This window comes from Pezoporus flaviventris, unplaced genomic scaffold (genome assembly GCF_033815535.1).
Source record: "Pezoporus flaviventris isolate CSIRO_AGI_PZ_B2104156 unplaced genomic scaffold, CSIRO_AGI_Pfla_v1 ptg000063l, whole genome shotgun sequence".
Taxonomy (NCBI): Eukaryota; Metazoa; Chordata; class Aves; order Psittaciformes; family Psittacidae; genus Pezoporus; species Pezoporus flaviventris.
In genome coordinates, this window is record NW_026892611.1 from 2520499 (window position 1) to 2541937 (window position 21439).

The window sequence follows — 21439 nt, forward strand, 5'->3', positions numbered from 1 at the left end:
CCGCGCTGGCCGTGTCCCTGGTCTGCGCCCTACGCAGCCTACCGACCCAAAGAGCCACCGACTCGTGACTCGAGCTCTCTGCAACCAAGCAAACTAAGCAGAAGGCTGCTGCTCCGGGGCTCACCCAAAGCTCCCCTCGCCAGCAGGGCTCACCAGCTCCACTCCGGCACTGCCCAAAGGCCGCTGGGACCCTGACCGTCCCGAAGCCTCCACGTGAACCATCCACAGCAATGACCTCCCCGGCTGGTCTGCCCCTTCTCAGCTTGGCCATTCTGGGGTGGGTTGAAGACGTGGCGTGCATTGTTCATGGTGGGCTGGCAGGCGGTGGTGCTGCGGCTGAAGCCGCTCTGCCACCGTTCACAGGCTGCGTGCGTGACTCGCTCTGGGGGGCTGCTCGGCCCCTTTTCAGCCCTCCTGAGCCCACTTGAGGAAGGTGGGAATGTCCCGCACCGGCACGTTGCGGGTCAACGCTTTGACTCGTAGGTTCCGGTCGTCCGTCAGCAAAACCACTTCCCTGAGCAAACGGATGGGATCATCTGCAACGAGAGGAAGACCAGCGGGAAGCTCGGGACCATCCCACACCGCCCTGTCCCCGTCCTCCTTGGGTGCTGCACCCTGGGCATGGCAGGGCCACCCGGCAGCGCTCCCAGCTCCCTGCTCCTTGGCAGCGTGGCTCGGAGGCAGCACTGCATCCCAAAGCTGCCTCCTCCCCGCTCCCAGTGCTGGTTGGGGGATGATTTGTGATCGCTGGGGCCGGGAAGGCCGTGGAGCAGCACCAAGGGCTCCGTGCTGCCCGCACGGCGCGGTGCACCCGGCAGGGAACAGGAGGTCCCCTCTGCCTGAGCCAGGCCAGGAAGACGTCCCACGACCCTGGCTCCAGCAGGAAGCTGGTGCTATTATTCTGGTGATCTCGTTATAAGATCTAAAACCACCCCTTCTCTTTTTGTGTGTGTGTGAAGCTCTTTTGGAGTGGCCACTGACACCGAGGCGTTCCTGGCTGGGGCTCAGCCAGCCAGGGAGAGCCGAAGCCTGAGAAAGAACCGAAGGGATCTTGCCCCCAGATGGATGAGCTGCCCCGCACGCAACGTGCCGGGCTGGGATGTGGGAGCCACGCTTACGTGTGTGCGAAGCAGGGGAAGCATATGGGGTATGTGTAAGCAGCTGGGTCCTGTGACCAGAGTACTGTTCCTATGAGCACAGGAAACACAGTGCCTCCGAGCCAGGACGGGAATGGAAAAAACAGAGTTTATGGGAGCCCAACATGGGCCCAGATTGGCTGCACAGGGAGCGGCAGGACGAGGGGAAGGGGAGCGTGGCCAGGAACGCGGGCTACGGTCACGGTGTTGGGGCTGAGCATGGCAGGGCGAGCACCTTGGCGGGCCCGTGGCATGAGGAAGAGGAGCAGGGGCTCAGAGCAAGGCCAGGCCTGGGGCTGAGGGCTGCTGGAAGAGGGATGGGGTGGTTTTACGCGGACACTTTAAGAACTGTGTAACAATAAACATCCTCTGCTCCGCGCTGGTGACGCGCCTCCTTGTTACAAACCAGAGGCTGTCAGCTTGTCAGGCCCCATTCCCCATAATCCACATGATTTCAAAATTCAGCATCATTTGCACATAAACATTTGGTGACGGTTTCTCTGTGGATCTGACAAGTTAAGCTGCTAAGAATTCGCACTGACAAATGCGGGTTGATTTCTTGGGCAGCTGCTGATGCGATTCCCATTCCCACTGCTCTGGCAACAGCCTGGGGGATGGCTGATCCCTGCACACGTGGCTGATGCCAATCTGGCACTGGGAGGGAAAAGGGACCTGGACAGGAGGCACCACGATTCAGGGGGACGAGGCTCTTGCCGGCCGCTCATCACTGCTGCCAGCACCAAGGAATAGCTCCGTGGACATTTACAGTGGGCTGCTCACAGGCTGCGGCATCCCCAGAGCACAAGTGAGGTGCACATTTGGCAATGCAGGGGGAGGGCCACAGCCTGGGGCTGTTGGGAGGCAGGAGGTGGCACCTTGGTGTTGAAAGAGGCAAAATGTGGGAGAGATCATCAGCTCCAAAGAGAAAGGAAGGAGGAGAGTCTGTGGAATGCAGCAGAGAAGGGACAGAGAGGATGTGAGGGTGTCCTACCTTTGTTGGAGGGCATGAAATCCTTGGCCTTGTCATTGCAATAGTGGAGGCAGCAGGACAGAATCAGGTCGTCATTGTTTCCCTGGAAGAAAAGGGCAGGATGAAAACCTGCATCCCCATCACAACTTCTGCACTGGCTCAGGACACCCTGCTAGGGCTGCTCTGAGCCAAAGCACACGCAGCCCGCAGGAGCCTACAGAGGTGGGGACAGAGCCACCCCCTGGCCAGAGCTCGTGGACCCCAGAACCCCTGGTTTCCCCCCTACAAGGAGATGGTGGCAAAGAGCCTCCAGCCCTCAGCAGCACTGCCCCCCATGTATGGGATGCTCCTTTACCTGCTGGCCAGTGGTGTCTTCACTGCGGAAGGAGATGGACTCCAGCTCGTTGCCTCTGCTGGTCAGAGCCCTCAAGCAGTTGTCCCGGCTCTCAAATCTCTCCTCCAGGAACTCGATGGACTTCCTGGCTCTCTCCTGCACTTGGCGGGCATAGCCTGCAGCGCGGTGCTCCATCTCCGGGCCCTTGGCCAGGCCATCCAGCTCGTTTATCACTTCAAACAGGAAGAGGAGGTACAGTTACTATGGGACAAGGTGCTCCCGTGACCTGCTGCTGGAGCATGCAAGTTGCCAAGGCCTCGGGGCCGGGGCACTGGGAGCTGGCTCAGGAAATCTGGGTTCAGCTGCTGCAGTGTCCCTGTGCTCCTGGACTTGGCTGCGGGTCTGGAAAAGCTTTGCTGCCTTCCACCTCCATGGGTCACCTGGCTCAGCCCCCACGGCACGGGCACCTCGCTCCTGCAGTGGGGAGGAACACTCCCTATGGACACCTCACTGTGCTCTGTGAGACACTGGGAGCATCACTGTGCCCCCTGCCCCACACGCTCCTGCAGCACAACCAACAGCACATCCCTGCGTGCTCCAGGGTGTTGGGAAACCACTGCTTCCTGGAGCCTGCTCCTGCCCTGCACTGCACTGCTCGGCTCTGCACCTCCCAGCTCCCTGTCCTTACTTTGAGACACAGAAAGCTGCTGCAGGGGTGCATGTGGGAACGGTCACACGTGGGATCCAGCAGCTCCCACCCTGGCACTGCTTCCCACACAAGTCCTGGCCCCATTTTCCCACCTGTCGCTGCCCTCTCAGGAGCACTCTCTTTAACACCTCACCCATGTGCGTTTGTGCATCTGGCCTGACAGATGCTGCCTGAAGCAAACCTAAGACTGGGATCAGGCAGGTTCCCAGCCTGTTTCCCTGGAGCCCACTGAGAGCCTCCTGTCCTGCTGCTCCAGCCCCCTGAGCCCAGCAGAAGCCCGAGGGACCCCTGCAGAGCTCCACGAGGGACCCGCTCTGCTGGAAAAGCCCCTTGATCCCAGGGTAGGGGCAAGATGCCCCCCGAGGCGGGTATGAGGGTGCATCCAGATGTGCTCAGGAGCATCCCTGGCTGGGAGGGCGCGAGGGCTGGGGCGCACGTGTGCGCGAGGCAGGCTCTGCGCGCACAGCGTGTGTTTTAGCCATGGCTTCATTTCTGAAGATTGTTTCCGAGCCTGGAGCCAAGTCCTGAGTTCAAGTGGGAACTATGCATTCCTTGGGGGTTCGGGGAAGAGAGCTCGGGGTCTGAGGCCTCTCCCCAGTGCTGTGAATCACTGCCCGGGGAGCCTGCGTGATCGCTCTGTTCCATGGTGAGGCTGGCACTCACTGTCTGGGTATTCAAATTAAAGCTGCATGGAGCTGCTTTTGCTCTTTGCTGGCCAAAGACTCTTCTTGCTACCGACCTGATGCTGCCATTTCCACACAATGCACGCCCGGGCCCGGGGTGGGGGGAGCCGTGCAAGAACGGAACATCAAACAGGAAAAGCTGGTATTCCCTCCCGAAATCCGCCTTCCTGCTTCCAAGCTAAACAGGCTTCAAAGGGGAGGCTTGTTTGTGCTTCTGCACCAGGCCTGGCTTCTCCATGGTGGGGTCAGCCTCGAGGAGCACAGAGCAGGTTAAAGAGCAAGAGAAACAAACCCAACGAGAAGCTGCGTGCTTAACCCCTTGCTGCATCCCGGGGAAGAGCAGGGAGGAGCGTCCCATGTGGATCTCTGGTCCAGCGATGGGACGTGGCGCCAGGGCTTCTGCTCTCAGCACCCATGGGCCCCTGGCTTATCCCTGGGGATGGGGTCTTCCTGCCTGCACCCGGGTCTCAGCATTGATGGCTTTCCTGGAGGACAAGGGGGAATGTGACCAACAAGCAGCATGGACAAGGAGTCACTGTTTTCAGGGTGCTTCAGCAGTGGGAGATGAGTTACTCCGTGCCGCTATGACGGGCTGTGCAGGGAGGCAGCAGGCCAGGAGAACACTGGAGGTGCTCAGTCTGCTGCTCCTCCTGCCCATAGCAGGCCAGGATCCCTTTGATCCTTTTGCAGGTTGAGGGCAGCAGCATCTCGGACAAGGACAGGACCAGGGTTTTCAGCTCTCCTGGGACTGCTGCCCCTGGCTGGGGTTTGGATGGGGAAGCCTCAAGACAACCACAGGAAGACACTAAGAGGCAGAGCCACGGCTCAGGACAAGTCCCAGCTCCCTCAGGTGTTAACACACTCTGCAGCCCTCAAGGCTGCCCAGGCTCTGCTGGTGCTATTGCCTTCCTTGCCTTCCACACAAAGCCCTGGCACTGCAGTGCCAAGCCATGGAGCTATTTGGCAGCTCCCGTGCTGAGCTGGGCAGGTGGCCAGCCCTGCTCCCCGCATCCAGAGGTCTTGTCCTCAGCCCCAGGAATCCTTCCTGAGCCAGGCTCTTCACTCCATAGGGAAAGGCAGCAGCTGGACGTTGGCTCTGGGGCAGGCAGAGCTGTCTGCTGGACACCAGGCCTTGAGAAGGAAGCCCCATCATGGCTCGGAGGGCAGGCACCCCTGTGTGCTGCGGGCCGGGAGATCAGCACTACCCAGATGCTGGGGATGCCATGGGGTAGAGCTGATCCCCGACCTCCTGGGGCTGCAACGGGGATGGGGCAGCCTGTGGGCTACGTGAGGCTGATCCCTGACCTGGGGCTGCAACGGGGATGGGGCAGCCTGTGGGCTACGTGAGGCTGATCCCTGACCTGGGGCTGCAACGGGGATGGGGCAGCCTGTGGGCTACGTGAGGCTGATCCCCGACCTCCTGGGGCTGCAACGGGGATGGGGCAGCCTGTGGGCTACGTGAGGCTCATCCCTGCTCCTGTCCTGCTGCCCTCTGGGATCATTTGAATGCCAGGCTGGAAGCTGGGATACGCCGGGTGCCGGAGTGACACTGGCCGGAGGAACGGTACCTCCAGCCCGGATCAAACAATCCCAGCAAAGGCATCCAACCCAATCCTGCCGCCACCCCGGGAGACCACCCAGCAGCAGGGCTGTTATCTGCCAGGGTGAATGTTTACCAATAACGGGAACCAGCTTGTGTTTTACTGCGAGCTTTATAAGGATAAAAAGAAGGGCCGGGCTTGAGCAGCTCGGAGACGCTGGGACCCAGGCTGGCCGTTTGCTCAGGCTGCCTAAGCCCCAGCTCAGCTGGGATAAGCTATCTGCTCTGATTGTTTAACAATTGCTCTTCCTCGCTCCCTCCAGAATTCCCTCCAAATCCCATTTAACACCCGCCCGCCTCTCCCAACCCCTGGCACCCCCAAACGCACCAGGAGGAGAGGAGCTTGTTGAGTGCTGCGCGCAGGAAGGGAGAAGGGAAACATGGTCCGAACGAATGCTGGCCACAGCTGGGATGAGATGGGGATGGAGGCCAGCCCCATGGCAGGAGCCAACAGGCTCCAGACCACACAGGCGCTATGGGCACGGAGAGAGGAGGGGAAGCCCCTGCCATAGCACTGGCTCTACTCACCGATGAGGGGCACCACCAGGATGAACTTCCTGCAGTCCAGCAGCGTTATCAAGCTGCTGAGGTGGTCGATGAACCCGTTGGTGTCTGGCACCAAGAAGACAGGTCTTATCTCCAGCTCCATCTGCCTCATTTGACTCTGGTCTTTCAGCACAGCCTGGAGGAGAAGGACACACGATGAGTAAGGAGGACGTCAGCCCTATGACCTGTGGACTCTGAAAGCAGAAGATGAGCCTGGTGGCACGCACACCTCCTGCAGCAAGGGCGTTGTGTGAAGGAGAGCGGCTGGAGGCTGCATCCAACCTCCCTGTATGCCTCAAATACCAGCTTTTGTAGAGCTACAGCACATGTGAATGGGATGGCAAAAGCCTCCAAGAGAGCACAGGAAAACCGGCTCGACGGAGAACCGGGACCAGCCTTGAAAAGTGGAGGTGTTTTGGGAATTGTCCCATTTGTGGGCTGGCAGCTGCCAGGATCATCTGCATCAATGCCAAGAGACCAACCCTGATAGAAAACAGCAGGGAGAAAGCGAGGCTGGAGGGTGAGGGCTCTGGGGCTCCGCATGGAAACAGCTCAAGGCAACAACAGCCAAAACAAACCAGCCTGGGACACACAAGTGCTGCCAAAGGCATCCTAACAAGGGGACCCTGAGCAGGCAGCCAGAGGGGAGGTCTGTGGGGTGGGGATGCTTGGCTGAGTATCTCACTCCCTGTCCCACCAGCTCCTGCATGTGCTTTGCCTTTTCCTACTCTATCCAGCTGGGAAACCAGGTGGGTTCCAGCCCTGGAAACTCACAGTCCTGTCCTTGGCTGAGAGCAGAGGCGCTCACACTCACATGGGGAGGGTCTGCTGGGTCTCACTAACAACCCCCCCCCCAGGGTTGCACCTGGATCTCTGGTCAATGCCAGCTGCCAAAATGGGACCCAAGAGCTCACATCTTGCTTTTGACGCTATCGAAGGACTCGGGCTCTTTAGTAAGTCACAGGCTTAAAAAACTCAGGATGCTATTCTAGTGCTTCCTCTGCTTAAAAATAGCTTCCCTGGACTCGCTGTTTGTTGCCTCTAATAGGAACCGGTCACCCACGGAGCACAGCAGCACTGCTGTGGATCACATCCACCATGCAAACCCTTGTGAGACTGGGCCTGCACCCACTCTTGTGCCCTGGGGACAGGAGGTGACTGCAGAGCCTCGTTGTGCCCAATGTTATGGGGCACAGGGCGAGGATCTGAAGCCTCCCATCCTCACGCCAAAGCCTCGGAGGCACCCTGGAATGAGGAGCTGCACGGGCCAGCAGTGGCCATGGAAAGAAGTGGTTTTTAATCCATTTCCAAGTGTTGTCATCTGGCTTTAAATCAAGGCAAGCTTGATGCTGCCACCTCCCCCAAGTGCCTCCAGGCAAGGCAGCAACCCTAACCTCACCACCTGCCTCACACCCTCCTCCTGGCAGCACCAGTTTTGGGGCTGCAGCTCCCACCGAGCCCAAGGGGCGATGGGCAGAGCAAGGGAGCGTGCCAGGTCCTGTCTGCTGCACATCAGCACGAGGATGTGCCCTATGGCACAGGGGCAGCTGTGATGGCCCCAGAGCCACCATATAGATGCTGCCGTGGCCAGCCGTGTGCTGGATGGCATCCTTGCCGGCACTCTGCCTTCAGCCAGGGGTGTTAGCATGGGAAATGTCAATCCTGGCACCTTCCCCATGAGGAGAGCAGGAGGTAGGGTCTGTCCCCAGGGTTTTGGGGATGCAGAGGAGACATTTGTCCCCACTGACCTCCACCAGAAGGGCCCTATCAGCCAATGCAGAGACCCAGATCGAAGTTGTGAAGCAGCTAAAGAGCTCAACGGCCCCAAAACTGCAGGAAGGGGAGGAGAGGGGTTGAAACCACCCCAAACTCCAATGGGCAACACCAATCCTACAAGAGCAAGAGGCGGTGGCAGACCCAAACCTCCACTCCAGCACGTCTCCCTGCCCGCAACAGCTCACCACGGCCGGTGCAGACGACGTCAGGGGCAGGGCACCTCACCAACCCCTCGGACACGGGGGTGCAGGGGCAGAAACCAGCCCATGTGTGTGGCACTGGCTTCTCGCAGGCCGTACCCGGCCGGTTCCTGGCAGGCGCTCGCGACGCCTGTGCCGGCCGTCACGTCCCATTCCGCTCGCCGGGCCGCCCGGTGAGAGAAGGACACAGGATGCGCCGGGAGTGAAAGAGCGAGGTCGGCGGGGGAGCGTGCCAAGTCCCCGCTCGCACAGCTCCGGGCCGCTCGGGGAGCCAGAGGGAAACTCGCCTCTGCCGAGTTCAGAGGCCGGAGCTGAGATTTATTTTTGTTTGTGTGAGTAAAAGGCTGCAGAAGCCTCCGGCCAAGGGGTTTGGGGGGGGGGGGGGGAGAGGAGTGGCCTCTGATTCATGCGGACACCGCCTGGCCCCACGCCAGGCATGAAAGGGAGCCCATGTGTGGGGAACCGCTGCCTTAACCCTTCTGCTGGGGCCGTGGGGAACGGACCCCGTGGGGAGGAAGGGGGAGCGATGGGGATGTTGAAGGTTCGGTTTCTGCGCTGTGATGGCTGCCGTCAGTGAGCCCCATTTCCCATCCTGACCCTGCTGTGCCTCAGTTTCCCCGGTGTGAGGGCGGGGAGGTGGTGCCCTGTAGGGGAGAACGCCCTGAGGAGAGCGCTGTGGTCGAAACAGCAGCGGTTTCAGCCTCACCCTGACCCAAGTGCTCTAGGACAGGCAGATTTTAGCCTCGTCTCATTGGGGTTAAGCACACTGCATGGCTCAGCGGCAGAGCCACAGTGCTGGGCTGGCAATGACCTCTGAGGCCGGGGGCAACCTGCTTCCCTAAGGATGCTCCCTGTGTCCCACCTCCTGTCAGAGCTGCTCCCACCGCAGCCCTGGTCACGCTCTGGCCATGGGGGCTTCTCCCAGGAGCCGGGCCGGAGCGCCGGTGGCTCCCCCAGCTGGTGGCAGCACTGAGATCACACACTCCGCACGGTCCCAAATTCCCAGCTCATCCATCAGCTGGAATCACCTGGGGGATTCCCAGGAAACGGGGCTTGGCTAAAGGCTCCCAGTGTGGACCGGTCTCCCCATAAGCCAGGCGGCTAAGAGGTACTCTCTAAAGTGCCAACGGGGGAGACCCGAGGGTCTCCGCCACAAGCACGGAACAGGAGGGGGCTTCGCGCACAGATTCCAGGCGCCGCGCTCACGGAGAGGCCTGGTGCTCAGCTCGGACCAGACGAACCCTCCACCGCCTTCGGGATGGGTCATACAGGGTCACACCGCTCTGCCAGGACGGATGGGCCGTCACCATCCTGCCAGCACCTCTCCTCCTCTCCAACCCACCGGGGGGAGAAACCCGGCGCCTCTGCCCCTTCCCAACCCCGCGCGCTCTCTCCGCAGGGATGGGAGGCGGATTTTCCAGCGCTGAGAACAATGCCTTTCTAGTCCCTGCTCCGGGGCTTCCTCCTCCCAAGGCTTCTTCTCCCAGCGTCTTCCTCAGGAGCGAACGTGCCCCGTGGCTGGTAGCTCCCCGGGGCCGCCGCCGTGGCGGAGCCGCGCTGGGTGGGTGTCCGCCTTCCGCAGGCTCCCGGGCAGGTGCGTGCCGGCGCGTGTGCATTGTCCCTGCTCGCCCAGGAGAGCGTGAATGGGACCCGGTTATATTTAGCTGCTGAACTCACACCGCCAGCACCACCGCACAAAAGGAACGGCTGCATCTTAAAAGGGGGCGGCCGTGGGCTCGGAAGGGACAGCAGCGTGGTTATTTTGGGGAAGACATGTCATAATTGGCCCGTCCCGGGTTTAAGCTGCTTCTGTAATGCTGAGTAAAACAATAGCAGCATCCAGAGGAAGAGCCTGTTATGTTTCAGGTGGGATGTTTTCAACCGGGCAGGAAACCCGACCGCTCCCAACGCGCAGCGGCGGCACAAAGGACGCTGAACAGCATGGACCAAGCGCTTGGCCAAGCAGCAGGGAGCACGCTGCAGGGCCTGGTGCCGGCTGGGGACAGCCCTGAAGCTGCTACCGCTGCCTCCTCCTCATGTCCACCTGCCTGCATGGGCTCCCGGCCCTCCAAATAGCTGACAGCACCCAGGGATGGGCCTGGTCTTTCACTGCATCGCTGCTGTCACCAGGCTGTGACATGGGGCTGGTAGGTGGCTCCATTCCAGTCTGCCAAGCGGTGAGGGCAAGGGCAGGCTGGCAACGGAGGCAGGCAGCCCATAACCCAGGGCCAAGCAGCAAAGGGCAGCCCAGGGACACAAGGGACTATCACCTAACCCCACTCTGACCTATCTGCCACCCCTCGGAATGCTGGTTTTGGGGTCCAAGCTCATGTAGCAGAATGGAGCTGAGCTCTCCTGTTCTCTCTACATCTGGTGCTGGCTGAGGGACACCCCCTTCTGTCATTTTCCTGTCTGGACCTGTACCCCCCCAGAAGCTTGAGCCACAGCCCTGTGCCAAGGCAGGGACTGAAGGAGCACAGTGAAGATCAAATCCCCCTCCATGAGGTGTACATGTGATTGGGAGCTGCAATGAGGACCTGCAGGGCAGGTAAGCAGCAGCAATGAACTTGGGACAAGCATCAGGTGGATGATGTCCATCTGCAAGAGGTGGGGAGCACAGGAAAAAGAGAGTGCTGGGGAGAAGACAATGAATTTAGCTGCGAGAAGCACAGGATGAGGCCATGACACCGCAGTGCCCTTGGGCACAGACAGAAAACGGATGGCCAAGAGATGAAAGCTTTGCCCTGGCTCCCTGCACACAGCATCCAAGGCTCTATGGGAGGCAGCCACGGCACCTGGGCTCTCTGGACCTGAGCCCACCACCATGCAGGCACAGCCACGCTGCTGTGGGTGCAGAACTGAGGCTCTCAGCCCTGTTGAGACAGGAGCTGCATCTGCTGGGCTTGGATGAATACGTGGAGCTGTGGCTTGTCCCTCGGATAGTGAAAGGGGGGCTCAGAGAGCAGCTGATGTGGGAACTCCATAGGTGAGCAGCGAAGGAGAGGAACAGGTTCTAACAGAGAAGGCAGGGCCTAGGAAACACAGAATCTCTTTGGAAGATCAGAAAGGTCAAGGCTCATGGGCTAAGAGAGGGGGTGGATGCTGTGCTGGCCTCCCCAGGCAGCACTTTCCACCCGAGCTCAGCCGTGTGGTGGGTGCCAGGGCAGGGAGAAGACAGGGGCAAGCACACATGTTCTGCTGCGGGCTGTTCCCAGCAATGCACTGCATGACTTTACTGCAGCCCCAAGGACTTCTCCTTCCTCCACCCCGCTCCTTCAGACTCCAAGTGCACCTCAGCTCTCAGCTGTGCAGCCCCTGAAGCTGCCCACACCCTCGTTTTGACCTCTCTCTGCCTGCGAGCATCAGTCCCAGCACGGCTTGGGGAGGAAGGGAGGAGCACGCCAAGTTGGGGGGGAGAAAACCCCTGACAGCATCAAGCAGCCCCCACTCTCCCTGCAGAATGGGCAGCGGCCGTCCCGGGGGGCCCTGCTGCAGCTGGGCTGGTGGCCGGGGCTGGGATCTGCTGCACGCTGCCCTCCCTTCAACATGTGCAGTTCCTGTTTGCTGTGTCTGTACAAGGCAGTGGGAAGTGGGGAATTTACTTACACCTCCCGCTTAACAACCCTGGGAGGCTGGAAGGCTTCAAGCCGCTTTAATTTACAGCCCATCTCTCCAATCTCTCACTCAGTTCGCTGCTGCTTTTCTTCCTCCTTATATTAATGGGAACCAAGGTACCTGCCAACAATAATGGACTTGCTGGTGGGGGGGGGGGGGGGAGCCCTCCCTTCGCCTCGCTCGGAATTGCTCAAAATTCAAATGAAAAAGGAAAAAAAGAAGAAGAAAAAAGGGTGAAATCTGAAAGGTTTTGGGGTGGGTTTGGAAAAGCGAAGCGCAGTGGTTCTGGGCCCGGCGCCAGTAGCCCGAGGGTACACATGTGCACGCTCTCCCAGTAGGGCCTTCAGCAGCCCTGTTTTACAACCACCTCGGCACACACTGCGGAGTTCACGCATATGGCCAGACAGATGTGTCTGGCTTGCGTTCAAGGCTGGAAAATGAAGAATTATGGAAGTGAAGGGCCCTGGGCATTAGAGAGGGCGGAGGTGAGGGGGAGGGGAGCCAGGGAGGATTTTTTTCCTCTGCTGAGAAATCCTCATCTGGGCTTTCTTGCAAGAAAAAAAAAGAGGTTTGGAGGAAGAGGGCTCGCGAGGAGCGAGGCAGCCAACAGCCATGCATGGGAGATGGCTCTTAAAGCAACAGAGTGCATCGCCAGGCATCTGCCCCCAGGGCACTCCGTTCTACTTCACCAGCTCCCACCGGGAAGCGTGCTCAGCTGAGGCCAAGGGCAGGACAGGATCACCTGTATCCCGTCTGTTTGTCCCCATCACGATGGCAACGCTCCGCAAGCGGCGCTCTGGCTGCTGCAGCCGCTCACAGGCTATTTTTCCTGCTGCTGGCTCCTGCATGAACTCTTGCTGTTCACGTCCCACCCTCTCCCCTGTCAGCCTGTGCCCCGCTGCACAGGAAAGCTGATTTCTCACTGCCACGGAGCCTCTGCCCCGGGGCCAGGGGACAGCTCATTGCCTGGCACACACCGCGCTACATCCGGCAGCTATGGGTGTGCTGGCAGCTCCAAGGAGAAGCTGGGACCCTTCACAGGAGTCCCAAAGTCCCCGAAACATCAATCTCAAAGCCTGGCGGGGCAGATCGTACCCTGGGTGGGGACAGACACACTGACTTGGCTCTCCCAAAGGGCCACAGCTAAGCTTGCTGCTGGGTTACACAGAGGCAGCGCCCGGCACCTACACCCTGGAAGCTCCAGTGACATCCTGAAGGTCCTGGCGCATGGCAAGGAAGTGGCTGTGCACCACAGGATCAGCCCACGTCCCAAAGCAAAGCAGCTCCTCAGCCAGCTCGGGTGCTGCAGTCACACAGCCCATCCTACCTGAATCTTGTCTTGACGACGCTGCTGCTCAGCTACTTTCCTGGCCAGGGCTTGCTTCTTGGCTCTGAGCTCCTTGATGTCCATCTCTCCTCCACTGCCTTCAGCCTCAGAATCATCTTCAAATGCCTCGATCCTCACATCATCTTCCTTCTTCCAGGAAATGCAGGAAGACAAAAAGAACAGGATATAAGTCAGAAGGGGACTGTGCTTGTTCTGCTCTTTCCCTTCCAGCAGACAAATCCCTGTCAGGCATGGTCCATCACCATCTGATGATGGGTGACTCTTTCTAAGCATCCAAAAGAAGCAAGCAAAATAAATCATAGTGAACATCCAGGAAATGATAAGGTGAGACAGGAGGCAACAGGCAGGAAAGGCAGTGACCAGGCAGGGAAGGGGCAGCCCTGCTTCAAGCTCTGTTCTAAAATCAAACCCTCTTCCTCACCTTGGTAAACTCTTCCTACAGCCTTGGGTGATGTTTTATAGGCTTCACTTCTGTAAGACTATGGTATTCCCAGGTTTGTCTACTCTGCCTGGCTGTTTAGGCTGCATATCCCATGGAGCAATGCTGCTTCTCCCTAATAATGCTGTTCTAACACTGCTGCCTCATCAGGTTCTTAGGCACAAAGCTGGTCCTCTCAACAAGAAACCTGGATCCAGGAACCCAGGAGACCAAAGAACCCATTCCCCTTCTGTGTTCTGATCTCTGAATAGGCCAGAGACATTCCTGCACCCACCCCAGAACTCCCAGCTGGGCTGGAGCAGATGTTTTAGAAGGAGATGCTCAAACTTGATTTTAAGGCTCTGTATGATGGAGAAGCAACTGTGTCTCGAGGTCAGTCATTTCAATGGTTAATGACTTCCTCTGTTAACATTTGCATCCTACTTCTAGTCTGCCTTTGCCGTGCTCCTGATGGCCTGGAACCTTGTATGTGATGAACTGAAGGGTCCCAGGTTCTCCAATTTCATGCCCACAAAGGAATGTCTGGACCATGTCGCACCTTCACCCTCTCCTAGAGACCCTTGTCTGCAGGGCCTGAACTGGAGACACTGGGATGAGCCATGCTGTTCTCACCTCACATGAAGGCCACACTGGCCCTCCCCTATGCACCCAAATCTTTGTGATGGGGCTAGGAAGAGTTTCCAGGTGGCACCCAGGCAAAAAGACCTGTTCTGAGCCCCCAGAGGACTGCAGGGATGGATCCTGAACAAGAGGAACGCTTGGAGGGGCAAGAGCATCGTTATACTCCCTGCCCCGTGGAGGCTGCCATGGCATGTGTCAGCAGCAGGGACTCATGCAAGAGCTCTTAGTCTTAATAGAGACCAAGCCCAGCACTGCAGAAGTTGTGCACTCCATCGTTTCACCCAGACCACACGCCTGCCTGGCCACAGAACCGTGCGCTCTTCTCTCCTTGTGACTTTTTAGCCATGGGAAGGAGGAAGATGGAGCCCTCAGGCTTACTTCCCTTTGCTGGGACAGCCTGGACCACAGGGGATGGGGGATGCTGCCCAAAGGGATGTCAAAAGGGCCTTGGGGAAAAGCATCTGTCGGATGCAGACTGGCTGTGGTGGGGTGGGATCCACTTGCTCAGGGTGACGGTGGTCACGCTGGCAGGCTGGAAGCTCCCTTGCGACTTGAGCCCAAGGAGGAAGCTCCAGGGTTGTGCAAGTTGCTCACAGAGAGGTTCCCACAGCTGAGCACACACTGTGGGACAGGGCAGGAGGGAGCTGTCCCTCCTGTGCTTGTTCACAGCAGAGACTGGAGGGACCGACCCAACAAAAGGGGTGCTCTGGAGAGCAGGCCCATCCCTGCCATGACACTGGGTAGAACCTGAAGGTCCCCCTGTATCACATGCTTCTGGTGGTATCAGCTTGGAAACCTCCAGGAGAAGACAAGGATTCAGATCTCCCACCTTACAGAGACATTTCTTGCTGCCCGGGGTTTTGCTCTGAGCATCAGTGCAAAAACATCACCTAAAATCTGTGCCCTGCTCAGCTGGACCTGCCTGGGACAAGGAGGGTGCTGAGCACGTCCTTGAATCACAGAACAGTTAGGGTTGGAAAGGACCTTAAGATCATCCAGTTCCAACCCCCTGCCATGGGCAGGGACACCTCACACTAAACCATCTCACCCAAGGCTCTGTCCAACCTGGCCTTGAACACTGCCAGGGATGGAGCATTCACAACCTCCCTGGGCAACCCATTCCAATGCCTCACCACCCTCACAGGAAAGAATTTCCTCCTTATATCCAATCTAAACTTCCCCTGTTTCAGTTTTAACCCATTACCCCTTGTCCTGTCACTACAGTCCCTTGCTCTGGGTTCCCTTGGCTGTCAGCTCCCTGGGGTGCACAGCACCGTGGGGCACCCAGACACAAGGTGCTGCTGCCTGCATGGGGTGACACCCGCTCTAGCTCTGCAGTGCTGGTCCCCAGTGCAAGGAGGGGACCCAGAGCGAGCCTGGGCAGCGCCAGGGCCACCCAGCTCCCTGCTCCCAACGCCTCTGCCCCCTCTCTCCTGTTTCCTTGGCCTTTCCGACTGCAAGATTAAACAGAAGAAAAGAGTCAACCTGCAGAGCGGCTGGCAGGGCCCTTAAACACACACACACGGAGCCTGGAGTGAAGCAAGGCCTACAGGAACAAGCAAGGGCAGAAAAACAAGAGCTGAATTCCTTAATCACATCAGGATGTGAGAGGCAGGGGAGGGACGGGGCGCCAATGTCAGCTCTTCCTGTACGTGTGCTGGAGGCTGGAGCTCAGGCCTCCGCCGCAACCAGCTCCCCGGCTATAAACTTGATCCTGAAGCTGAACCCTGACACCCCCTCGCCCACCTCGTCCCCCCCAGGGGGGCTGTGGTGCTGCATGTTCTTAAAGCTTCCCCCCCCCTCCCCTTTCCTCCTTGCTCTGGGTATGGAAAAGCAGCATCTGGAACTCATAGCAGCACATGAGATAGAGGCACGCGGGTTGGACTGGCAGGAAAGGGCACGAGGGAAGCACACTCGGGAGACAAGGGCTGTGCACCATTTGTCCCCCCCTCTCTGCCTCCCCCCCCCAGCCATCGAATGCAGACCACAGCAGCTATAAATAGTGGGAGCTGCAGGGCAGGCAGAGGCTGGGCCCCACAGGGGTGATTCTTCCTTCACCGAGGCGCGCTCTTCCCGCACGGTACCTGATCTTCCAGTTGTTTTCCCTCTTGGCTTCCCATTTCCTTTCCCATGGTGTCTGGGACGGGTGCCACTGACACATATTTTCCACCCTTGAATGCCAGCAAAGGCTCTTCTTGTCCACAAAGGGCTTCCAGGAAATACTTCAGAACTGTGACCCTCTTGCAGTCGGCTGCAATAACCTACAGGGTGAGGACGAGGGGGTTGGGGAGAGGGGAAGGAAAACAGAGTCAGTGCAAAGGGGACGCAGATGGGCAACGGCCAAGGGGGAAATGTTCGGGGCTAGAAGGCCCTGTGGGATTCAGGCAGCACCACACAGCACCGTGGGGATGTGTGGGGTGCGCCTCTTCTACTAAACAGGGATGGAAGGGGTTTGCCCATGCCTCGGAGCCCATTATCCCCAAGGGAAAAGGAGGCAGGCGGAGACAGGACACTCAGCCCCAGCCCCTGTCCTGCTTCCCCTGTGCACCCTGGGCCCGCAGGGCTGCTTAGTGGTGGAGAAGTCCTGCTGAAGCATGAGAGGTGAAGGATGTGGCTTGTCCTCACTGCTTCGCTTTGGCTCCATCACCAGATTCTCCCCCCACAAAGCCAGGGGGGATGCAGGTGTGAGAGTGGGCGGTGGGGGCATTTGATAGAAGCCGAGGCCCCTCTTTGCCTCCAGCACAACCCCATCCCATGGGCCCATCTCATGGACCAACTGGGGAGGCTGGGACGGATCAGGCCAGAAGGAAACTCAATAGCTTGGGTAATTACCCAATTTATGAGGCTCTCAAATGGAGTTTCCAGAGCACGGGAGCCCGGTGCCTCCGTGGCCCCATCCCGTGCGGCACAGCCGCTGCCGCTGCCTCCACCATGACCGGCCTCAGCTCAGACTCTGTCCCTCTCAGTGGGGTTCTGCACCTGCAGAGCTCTCCTGTGCTGCTTCCTGCTGACCAGCAGCAGATTTATAGGGAGAAAGTCAGCAAACTGCAGCTAGGAACGCTACACGCTATGGAGACAAAGCCTGAGTTCCTCCTGAGCCCTCACTCTGGTTTGGCTCTGCTTGTACCAACAGAGCAAACCACCCGTGTCCCAAAGGTGGGACCGGAGTCAGACCCCATCAGGGATGCTGCCTGCTCTCCCCACTGCGTGCTCACGGTGCGTGCCCTGGCTGGGGCTGTGCCGTGGAGCTGAGGGCTGGCAGCGTGCGCCGGGCTGCCGTGAGAGGAAACTTGTGCTCTTCCCCAGCGCTGCCAGTTTCCTCTCTGCGGGCTAATTTTAACCATCCCGTCGCTGCGGTGCGGGTCACAAACCTGACCCTCCTCTCACCTCCAACCTCCCACCCCGGCTACTGCCTGCGCAAGGCACCCTCAGGCATCAGCACCAGGGACCCTGCATCCCCCGGTACCTGCACTGATGAGTGGAGGGGAAGGAGAAGCCCCTTCCTCCCCTATGGAGAGGTGGGTGATATAAAGATGTAGGACCCCTAACTACTGATTTGGCTCCTACGAAGAGGACAGAGGTGAGCAAAGGACAAAGTGACGCAGGCTCAGCAGCTCCAGGAGCAGGCTGGGCTGTTGAGGACCCTCATTCCTGGGAGCGCTCTTTGCTGTTTGGGGACATGGAGCCAGGAGCAATCCCAGCAAGTGTCACCACAGGAACATTCCCATTCTCCTGGCTCTCCTTTAGGAACGATTCTGCGCAGGGGAAAGTCAAGAAGGAAAGAGAACAGGAGCAAAGTGGGAATGGCTGTCATGGGAAATATCCCTCTTGAGAGCTCCAGGCTGCCCTGGCCCAGGGGAAGTGGTGGAAACCTCACTGCTTCATCCCCAGGTCAACAGGAAAGTGCCACGGAGACCTGGCCTGACTCATACGGGGTGGCTTCAGAACAGGGATTTTCCAGTCCTGGATCTGCAGTTCCCTTGTGCCCAGGCTGCTGGGAATGTGCCTGTGTAGTGGGACGCCAGGATGCAGCCAACAGCAGCATCATCTGGGAAGGGGATGGAGGAACTGTCCAAGAACCCCATCCCAACACCATTCCCAAGGGATTTCTCAATACACCTCTAGAAATAAAAGCCACTTTATCTAGTTTAGGACCCATGAGGTTCACATGTATGCACGAAGGGCTGACACAGCTGCAGTGCAGCCTTCTGCACAGCAAAGGCTCAAATCCCACTGAGAGCCTCAAGGATATTGGGAATGATCAGGCAGATTGCAGAAGAGCTCCCTTCACCCATGGCTGCGGACAAGGGCAGGTGGGTTTGCTCCTTCCTCTCCTGAAGAAGGAACAAGTAGGAAACAGCAGATTTCCTGCCAAGCCAGCACAGCACATGCTTCAGTTCAGCTCATCTGCTGGGGAGAGAAGAGCCCGAGTGCAGAGCCATGACATAATGCCACAGCAACTCGTCTCATGAACACATTTTTCCAGCCCACATGAATGAAAAACAGGGAAGGAGCAAATGCTCTGCACATCCCCATCACGTGCAGCCCCGCTCGAGGAGGATGAGGCCACGGGGCAGCCCAGCCTCTGAGATGCTGGGAAAGAAGTGACCTGTGACTGGCACCCAGGTCCCTCTCAAACACTGAAGCAGGACCTTGCGTGCCACAGAACAACCCACTTCTGTCACAAACTTCCCGTTTTGGAGTGGAAATGTGAGTGCCCAGGGCAGCGGGAATGGATGTGAAGGTGCTCTGCATCCCCTGGAGCGGAGTGCGGTGAGGATGCTGGGAGCTATACCCACCTTTCCCAAGGGAATGGCGAAGCACAGAATGCCTTCTGTCGGAGTCCCTGGTGCTGTGGCAGCAGACACCCTGGCCCCAGCAGGGAATACAGCCACCCCTTATATACCCTTCCCCCTCCAAGCAGCGCAGTGAGACAGCAGGAACTGAAAGCCTGGCTTGGAGTCACGGCTGGGGATTAAAATAGGCCTGACACGCACACAGCCGCTCTCAAAGGAAAACTGAAACTGAGAAGTGCTGAAGTGGTCTGGTGCCCCCGGCCGTGACCTGGGCTCAGTTCCCCAGGGGCAACCGAGGCACTATGCAGCCCCTGGGTGCCTCAGGCTGCAGTGGCCCTGCTCGCCAGCCTCACTGCATCACAGGAGGGCTTTGTAACCTCCTGCTGCATCAGACATTAAAGCATCGGAGCCCAGCACCAGCCACCCACGGGCACGGGGCTGAGAGGCTCATTACTGCTCCCACTGCTAATGCACGGGTCATACATTAACATGCTGGTCACCGAGGAGGACGCAGCAGGACACGCATTAACACACACTAACTGCCTGGAGAGACCCACTGGGCTGCATTAACTGTACCAGCCACTTTGCAGCGCCAGTGCCATTATCACCCTGTGTGATACAGTCAGGGTCCAGCAGCAATGAGGGGTCCCCAGATCTAATTAATGAAGCTGATCCCCTCTATGGCCTTGGGGTTGGAGATAAAGCAGGCTGAGGGGAAAAGCTTCAGTGTCTGGGATGGGATCTCACTCCAAGAGCTGCAAGTGCTGTGCCTGGCGGGGGGGGACCATGTGCATGGTGCTGGTGGGGTGACACCATCAGAAACCAGCCACGGGCTCAATGTGGGGCTCATGTTGGGTCAGAAGCAAGGCTAGAGCTGGGGGGAGCAGCCCTGGCCCTGCTGCTTTGCTTTCCTGCTGCTAAGCAAATCGCTGTCACACCCACCGCCGCCTTCAATCAGCTTTTACAACTTGTTAATTTTACACAGCGTCCTAAAGAGCAAATAACTGTGAGGAGGAATGCAGACTCCTTCAGCTAGGCCAGAGAGCCTCCCGCTGCCAAGCCAGCTGGCCAGGGGAGCCCTGCTCGGCCACAGAGACCTGCAGCATCCCAAAGGGAAGGGGTCCAAAGAAGGATGCCCCATGGCAATGTGCTGCTGGTGGTGTGTGGAGGGAACCAAGCAGCTTGAGCTCCACAAAGCAAAGGGAGGCAGTGGATTTGGAGAAGGGTTTGCTCAGAGGACAGGCTGCCACTGCCGGCTCTGCATTCCTGTGTGCGAGGGGGAGACACGAGCACATCCTGACAGCTGGATTCAGAAGGGGAAAAGGACATGAGAAGTTTGAGTCATAGCGTGGAGAGATCCCATCCCAGATTCGGAGATGGGAACAGGATAGGACTGAGACTGAGAGCCAAGCTCCGGCAGGATCCAGGATGAGGATAACACTGTTTTTGCCACATGGGTTTAAACACAGCCCAGCTGAACGATGCTGAAACCAAGTGAGCCCCAAACAATCTAAACCACACAGTGTCTACATTACCCAGCTGAACCATCTGCACTGACCTTGCTAAAGCATCCGCTCAGCCCATGGCTAAATGCCTCCCAGTGCCCTGTGCTCCCTCCTCCCGTCCCTGGGGAGCCAGCTCGGAGGGAGGCCCAGTGCCCAGGAGGAGGAGCACGGAGGAAAGCGCCCGCTTTGGTCTCATCCCTTCTGTGTCTTCACCTCATAGGTCTGCACACAGAAGCTGGGCTGGGTTTTAACCCTGCACTTAGCCCAGCCCAGCCTCTCCGGGCTCCCTCCTCAGCCCAAGGAGCCCCTCGCCTTGCTCAGTGCCAAATGCAGTCTGAAGGCACCGGGGTAGGGAGGACCAACACCTCTGTCATGGCTGGGCAGCAGCACTCAAAGCAGGATCAGAGCCCTGGTTTCTGCAGCTGAGAGCTGGCTTCAGCCACAGCTCCTTCTGCTTTCACCTAAGCCCACAAGCAGGCTCGCTGGAGGCTGCTCCCACATACCTGCAACTGTGTGTGACCTGAGAGAGCAACTGTGGCTTCAATGGGGATCACACCAAGGCACTGCTGGCTCTGACGTATGTCTGATGTGTGCCCTGGCACGGGCAGCACCTAGCACCAACTCAAGAGCATGAATAGGTAAAGGATCCATCACATCCGTATCTGATGCTCCATCAGAGCAGAGAGGTGCATCAGAAAACAGGAAAGACAAGGGAAGCTCAGAAGAACCACTCCAGTTGCTCTTCCCCATTGCCACTGCTGGAGAGCCACTTTCTCTGCAAAGCAGGGCCTCCCCAAAGACCTCTCCCCAGCACCCTGAGCCTTGCAGAGGCTCAGTTCTGACCTCTGCACTGGCACAGATGTGCTTTCGCCCTGGCAAACACCTCCACCTTTCCAGCCTTGGCCATGTGGCCGGCCTTTAAAACTGGAAAGCAGCATGGAACAAGAGCCACCTGCCCACCATCATTACAGTCTGTTGGGCTCCCTTGTCCCACACAGTGATGTAGAGAGGACACACGGCTCATAGGAAGGTGCAAAGTGATAGATGTGAGCTGAGCCACCCAAGTTTTGGTGTCAGAGATGAGATGAAGCCCTGAGGAGCCTGCACAGACTCCCACCAGGACGCTCCTCCAGCTGCACCCAGGGCACCTGGCAGCTCTAG

At 58.5% G+C, this 21439-nt stretch overlaps 1 protein-coding gene across 3 annotated transcripts in view; it reads right to left on the reverse strand.

Moving 5' to 3' along the window:
* Window positions 1-256: 256 nt before the first annotated feature.
* SMG6 (SMG6 nonsense mediated mRNA decay factor) overlaps window positions 257-21439 on the reverse strand; it is a 106972-nt gene continuing 85789 nt past the window's right edge. For 2 of the 3 annotated variants that reach the window (XM_061470062.1, XM_061470060.1), the window contains exons 14-19: window positions 16062-16238; window positions 12897-13046; window positions 5961-6114; window positions 2462-2673; window positions 2128-2209; window positions 257-536 (exon numbers count right to left, since the gene is read on the reverse strand). In XM_061470062.1, the coding sequence (XP_061326046.1) occupies window positions 406-536; window positions 2128-2209; window positions 2462-2673; window positions 5961-6114; window positions 12897-13046; window positions 16062-16238 (906 nt within the window). In that variant the 3' untranslated portion in view covers window positions 257-405. The remainder of the gene's footprint in view (window positions 537-2127; window positions 2210-2461; window positions 2674-5960; window positions 6115-12896; window positions 13047-16061; window positions 16239-21439) is intronic. The other variant, XM_061470061.1, reaches the window with a different exon arrangement.